At 31.4% G+C, this 7,055-nt stretch overlaps 1 protein-coding gene across 4 annotated transcripts in view; it reads left to right on the top strand.

The window, feature by feature from the left end:
- LOC106691803 (uncharacterized) overlaps positions 1-7,055 on the top strand; it is a 19,245-nt gene that overhangs the window by 4,721 nt on the left and 7,469 nt on the right. For 2 of the 4 annotated variants that reach the window (XM_014437694.3, XM_014437693.2), the window contains exons 2-3: positions 1,504-1,576; positions 1,682-4,775. In XM_014437694.3, the coding sequence (XP_014293180.1) occupies positions 1,790-2,695 (906 nt within the window). In that variant the 5' untranslated portion in view covers positions 1,504-1,576; positions 1,682-1,789 and the 3' untranslated portion in view covers positions 2,696-4,775. Of the gene's footprint in view, positions 1-1,503; positions 1,577-1,681; positions 4,776-7,055 lie in introns of those variants that run through there. The other 2 variants (XR_001344860.1, XR_001344861.1) reach the window with 2 other exon arrangements.

The raw sequence follows: 7,055 nt of genomic DNA, 5'->3' as shown, positions 1-7,055 counted from the left end.
ATTCAAATTTCACCCTCTTCCTGTCAACCGATTAATCTGAAATTTTGTATACACTTTGGATTTTGGTGACAATACAATTATGTTTATTCATTATCTTAAATTACTATATTAAGAAGTCTACAAACATTTCTAATTAAGTGTAGTGAATTATTAAAATAATCTAGTAATTACAAAATTATCAATAAGGCTCGCTATCTCAAATCAATGGTTTAAAATTATTTATTACTAATGTTTATAAAAGTATTTCATTAAAATATCTCAGCTAATTCATTACTCACAATTACTAAGTAATCGGTTACATAGGGAACATTAAGGTCTTTCTTTATGTATCATTTTATTTGTGACAAAGGAAGGAGCATTGAGGATTTTACGAATTAGCAAAGATATGTTGAATGATTGACGAAAAAAATCAACAAAATTTAACAAGTATTAGCAAAGATATGTTGAATTTTCGAAGAAAAAAAAATTAACGAAATCGGACAAGTATTAGCAAAGATATGTTAAATTTTCGAAGAAACAAAATTAATGAAATCAGACAAGTATTACCAAAGATATACTGAATTTTCGTAGCACAAAAGCACATTACAAGTGAACTTTTATGCAATCTAATTTTTAAGTATTATTCATGAGGGACCCTCTTTTCCTAATTTCAATTTTCATTTAGGGGATGGACCCCACGTGTTCAATTTTCGGCTTAGTGGTTCGCAGACTTGCATGACTTGGTAATCACCGTGCAAAACAATATATAGCAGGTCACTGTTTTAGGTTTTAGGGTTATCACGTGTATAATTTGACAAAACAAAGAATAAGAGGTTGTATAGGCTCAATGGTTCTCTTAAATATGGTGGATAATCTAAAATAAATGTTGACAAATTAAATTTTAGAGACAAAATTTGAAAAAAAAAACTTGTAATTTGTAATTATTAATTTTGTATTATATTTTAATAAACATATACTGGAAGCCAAGTGTATAAAATATGAATAATTTCTTTATTTCGTATGTATATACATTTCGTCTAGCGAAACCGGTTTTCCTTCAATTAATTATAATACATAGGAGAAATCAAAATTTGTTATCTAGAGCCCAGGTACCGAAATTCGTTTTGACCGGTGTTATCGTTATTGATGTCAAACTTTGGCATCAAACAGTTTCGGTATATGGAATATGTAACTTAAAAAAGGAATTAAGACTATTAAGGTTTTAAAGAAATATGAGAGATCATAAATCCGAGAGATAGTCAAAATAAACAAACATACCATAAAGCTGTGTGCAAAAAATTGGAAATATGGTCTAAGTAGGATATTGGACAGTATTGTGAAGAGGACTAAAATGACCAAAAAACCAAATTTAAATAACTTAAGTAGTATGTATAACAAAAAGGTGAATGGAGCTCACTATCTACTGTTATGCTTTAGGTTTCTCTTCCACTTAGTACATGCTTCAGGCCAATTTTAATTGTTTCTTTAAAAAAAAATTTTTAATAAATTGTTATTTTGTTTTAGTTCACCTTATCAATAAGACTGCATCTGGATATTATTCCTACAGTTCAACCAATTGATACACTCTTTGTAACAGGTATATTACCTTTATAATTATGCAGTATCATTATAAAAGAATATTTGCAACAGCTTTAGGTACAAGTCGTTATTTTTCTAATTATACATTTTATTATTTTTTCAGCTGAAATAACAAAACAAACTAGTGACTCGTTTACTTGTATATATTCACATGACTGTACTATAAGAGTGCAGGATACCTAATAACTACTAATTACTAAGGCCTATTGGTATGGATGGCCAAGGTAAACCTGCACAATCCAGCAAATCACGGGGGTGCCGTAAAGGACACGCTTGTATAAATAAAGGGCCTAGCAGTGGTAGAAGTACCATTAGTTGGCGAGAGGGAATGACACGCCCAGCCAAATTTGTGTATGAAATCTATTGCTCAAATTATGGTATAGAAAAATTTTGTGACACAGTTTTTAGGAGTATGCGGCCCCGAGCCATTTTGGGAATCACTGTGGACCATCTGCGTTATGTTACATCCTTAGCATACTTTTGGAGATGTATTAGGATAGCTCAGCTTTCCGGTTATTCCCCTTTATTATTACAGGAAGTCATAGATCTACAGAGATGTATTTCTGACATTAGGTTACCAGAGGTTTTGTGCACTTACATTGAGTGCTTAGGTATCTTTGAAACTTCCATGGGTATTGTGGTTGGCCCTTGGGTAGCTAAGAGCGCTGCTGAATGGTATGACCAAGTAGGCATGTGGAGTCCCGAAGTTTTCTTGAACCGGCTTGGCCTTCAAGGTTCTGGTTCGTGGTTCATTAATAGTACTGTATATTGCAAATGGTTAAATGCCACAATTTGTCCTTCTTATATGCGGATAAGACAGGTTAATTTTGACAATTCAGAAGGGACTGTGTCTATGATAGCATCATATCGTAACACACCTCCATCTCCAACGTTTGAAGGGACGAGTCTGATAGCTATGACCGATATGGAGTCACAATTAGGTGCAGCCTATCAGTGGCGCAACACGATAGACTCAAATAGATGGCCAGGTGACACGAGCATGTTGTGTTCTTTTTTCCAACGTAGTGAATATTTCAATGTGGAATGTTTTTTGAGTTCACTTGTGAGGAAATCGATGGATTATTCTGTCAATTATTCTTCATCTGACAGTGATTAAAGTGAAATGCAATGTATATTCTTCCAGTGTTTGAACAGACTTCAGTCCATTTTTGGATCCTTCTCAGTAAATGATTGTGCATGGTCCAGAGTAAAAAAAAAATTTATAAGGATACAAGAACAATAGAAATTTGAAGAATTTTTTTTTTGGATTAGGTGTTTTATTAAGAGTCGGGGTTACGAATGGGATTAAGTATTCCTTCTGATTTATTAGCAATTTTAAAAATTTTATATTGTTTTTTTTTTCCTTATGAGATTTTCTTTTCTTTTAATATCTTTGTGACATACAACAGTACCATTCTTTTCACTGCAATATTCCATGAGAAAGTCCACCAGTAGATATCAAGACTAAGACTAATCACCAGTGGATGTCAAGACTGATTAATTATTTTTATGTTATTGGAGAAGTTTTTCGGGGGTGCGGTCAGCAAAGAACAACATAAATAAACAAAACCATATTTATTTATTTTATACCTACGTTTCGACCTGAGTTTCAGGTCTTCATCAGGGGTTGTGGCGTAGAAGGTAGGCTAGTATCTCAAACTCAGGTCGAAACGTCGGCATAAAATAAATAAATATGGTTTTGTTTATTTATGTTGTTCTTTGCTGACCGCAACCCCCGACAAACTTCTCCAATCATTAATCTACGGTCAACTATCTACACCTCATTATTTTTATGTTATTTCTGAATTTAAAATTATCTTTTGATAAATTTTAACTAGCCTATCTTTATCTGTATTTTAACTTTATCTAGAAAGTGTGAAAGTGTTATTGTTATATGTTATAATATTGTAATATGTTATGTTGTTATAAGTTTTTCTTGTTAAAAATTCAATATTTCATTACTCTACTGTACTGCCCTATTTAAAATGCTTAGATGTTAAAGATTATCCTTCGCTCTTTTTAGATATTTGTGGTTTCTGCTCATCAAATTTCTTTACAACTATTGTACTTAGTGATCATCAAAAGTTATTTTCAATGTATGAGTATGGTGACCTCAATGCCGAGCGTATATTTTGGTATTGTAATCTCAAAATATTACAGGAATGATATTTCGTTCATTAGTTTTTCATTTCAAATTGATGTTAGAATTATAGCTCTTGACTAACCTCCACAATATTAATAAACTCCACTTATTGCTCCCTTAGCATCATTGATCTCGCCCTTGGAATAAATATATCATAATCTGGCTACATTAGTGCTTGTTTTTGTTAATGTAAATTTGGTTAAAGGGCAGTATCATAACAACTTTTAAAGAAGAATAACTATAATTCCCCTATAAGCTATTACATATCATGGTGGAAAGACTTTTCAATTCTTTGATGGCATTACTACGTCCTTATGGGATTATTAATGGGATATTAGGTACCTTTTAAACTGCCATGGGGATTGTGGTTAACCCTTGGGTCACTATGAGCCCTGCTGAATGACATGACCAAGTTGGCATGTGGAATCTTGAAGTGTTCTTGAACTGGCCTTCAAGGTTCTGCTCCATGGTTTATTAACTATAATTGAAAAAGTAATGTTTTTCTTAAATTCTTAAACTTCTCAAAAATCTGTAAGGAACTGTACTGAGACGCATTACACTTAGTTCAGCTAATATAATTTTATTACCTTTTTAGTTTTAAATTACTATATAAAGAAGTCTACAAACATTTCTAATTAAGTGTAGTAAATTATTAAAATAATCTAGTAATTACAAAATTATCAATAAGGCTCGCTATCTCAAATCAATGGTTTAAAATTATTTATTACCAATATTTATAAAAGAATTTCATTAAAATATCTCAGCTAATTCATTACTCGCAATTACTAAGTAATCTAAATCTATTGTCCCTTATTCACTTTACGAAAATGATTCAACTAATTACCAAAATAAGTCAATTAAGGTTTGATTTTGTTTTGGTATATTATGAAATAATATTTGCATTCAAGTTGTGTTGTGTCTTTGTATTAATTCATAGAATATATTTACTTTTGATGTTCTGTTTTCAGTACTTTTTATGTTATAAATCATAATTACATTTTAATGTACTATGTATTATATTATTAATACATAATTATCACAATTAATATTCTAATTATTTTTATGTGCAATGAAATAATGAATTAAATCACTATATTTCTATTTCCTTTCCTCTTAAATTTTTGTTTGAATAACAAAAATAAAACCTATAAAATGATTTGAAAGAAGCAAATATATCAAGCAAAAGAAAGTATGTAATGTTTAAAAAAAAAAAAATGCAATTTTCAGAGCAATAAGTTTTATGGCTGGTTCTTCAAAAAATGTCAGTTATAATGAAACGTGGAGTAAACCATGTAAGAGATATGTCTAATTGGCAATTTTTTGTTTTCATGATGCTCATTTCATCTCTGTTAATGATATCTATTGTAAAAAAAACAATCATTTCCTGCAATCAAATTTCCTCTTTTATGGTTCCAAGACCATCAAACATTCGTTCTTAAATTCATAAGGGAAAATCTTGTAAAAATAACTTGTCATAGGATAGACTACTCCAGAAATGAATACATAATTATTTTGAAACTAGTAAATATTTTATTTGAAAGGTTGTTACTGAAAAATTTCTATTTACCGCTCTTCTATTAATATTTTTTCTATTTTTAAATCTTCAGAATGGTATTTTATGAAATCAAAGTGATAAATGTGTATGAGAAATACTGCCTTAGCTTGGCGATTTTTTTTCCCACCTACTTTCACTGTTCAGATATCTAGGTGAAAGCGTAATTTTAAATTATAAAGTGTATTTATGGTTCTCGCTTTACAGTCGTACTTCTGAAATAATAATGTTATATATACACAATATAGCAATGCAACTATGCACGTAAAATGCAGCCATCATTTGAGTGACCCAATAGAAATTACTGAAGGGGTTCTCCAGGATATATATTAAGTTCCTTATTATTTTTATTATTTATCGCGGATATAGACGTTTTTTCAAAGAAATGGGGCGCATGGAATGAGGATATCTCCATAGGAAGAAATTATGACCCTCATTTATGCAGATGATTTGGTCTTGATTGGGGACTCTGTGACTGATGTCCAATCGAAAAGAAATATTTTAAATATATACTGTTAATCAAACTCCTTGACCGTTAATACAGAAAAAGCAAAATTGTTAAAAACTTATAAGGGTAGGCCTTTTTAACCTTGCCATGAAGTATATAGTATCTAAAAGTAACTCAAGCATCGGGTGCTAAGTACCTCTGTGAAGGCTAAAATAATCTCCTGAGATGCCAGGCAGAAACTTTATGAATCGACTATGTTGAGTTGTATCTTCTACACTGCTCCTATTTGGGCCGTGAAGGACATAGAGGAATTGGAAAGTATACAAGCTAGGTACTACAAGCGACTACTGTGTTTGCAACGAAACACCCCATACTTTATGGTAAGACTTAAAAGTGGCAGCCATCACGTTTTAAAGCAAACTGTCCAGGCTAATAAAAATACTTTACATGAGTTGTACTGGCTTCGTGAAACAATGTTATTTAAAGCTACTACAGCTAGACAGTAACAATCGTTTGAGTTTGCAATATAATTGGGTAACACGGATAAGAAAAATATTGGAGAGCTTCGGAATGTTTGACCCGATACTACTTAATGATCAATGATTAGTTTCAAAATTAGAATGGAGGAGGTCTAAGATAGATACATGGAATTTGTCAAGGATAAAGACCTCTTGTTATTACGAGAATAGACCTATAACCCGTAGCATGGTAGGGTCTTCATTAAAACGGATGCTCCTCAAAGCTACCTAAAAATCAGTTGCCCTATAACTCACTTGAGAATAATTGCCCAATTACGACTTTCCGGTAAATATGCAATTACTCCCAATGTCGGTCCACACAAATAAACTTTGGACCCACAGAAGATTTGTCCAGCTTGTGATGGAATGGCTCTGGAGGATTGTTTCCATTTTTTGACAAATTGCCCGGCGTATCATGAGAACCGAATTAGTTGTATGCATTATTATTATTGTATTAGTTTTATTTCTATCTGAACCCTCAGGGTTGGACCTTGAACTGTTTTTTATAAATGTGACCCTAAACCTTTTGCTTAGAGCTGGACACCTACCGTCCCAATAGGAAGTATTTGTTTTTTAATATTATTAAATATAAAGTGGTGTTTTTGTTAAACGGTTTTATTTAGCTCACCACATTTGTTTTATTTATTATTTATTCTTGGGTCAAATTTAGTAATTCAAATTTCACCCTCTTCCTGTCAACCGATTAATCTGAAATTTTGTATACACTTTGGATTTTGGTGACAATACAATTATGTTTATTCATTATCTTAAATTACTATATTAAGAAGTCTACAAACATTTCTAATTAAGTGTAGT

The sequence above is a fragment of the Halyomorpha halys genome, unplaced genomic scaffold (assembly GCF_000696795.3).
Source record: "Halyomorpha halys isolate HHAL.00 unplaced genomic scaffold, Hhal_1.1 Scaffold3284.1, whole genome shotgun sequence".
NCBI lineage: Eukaryota > Metazoa > Arthropoda > Insecta > Hemiptera > Pentatomidae > Halyomorpha > Halyomorpha halys.
Note: the sequence above shows the minus strand (reverse complement) of the source record. Positions and strands in the feature narration are given on the sequence as shown.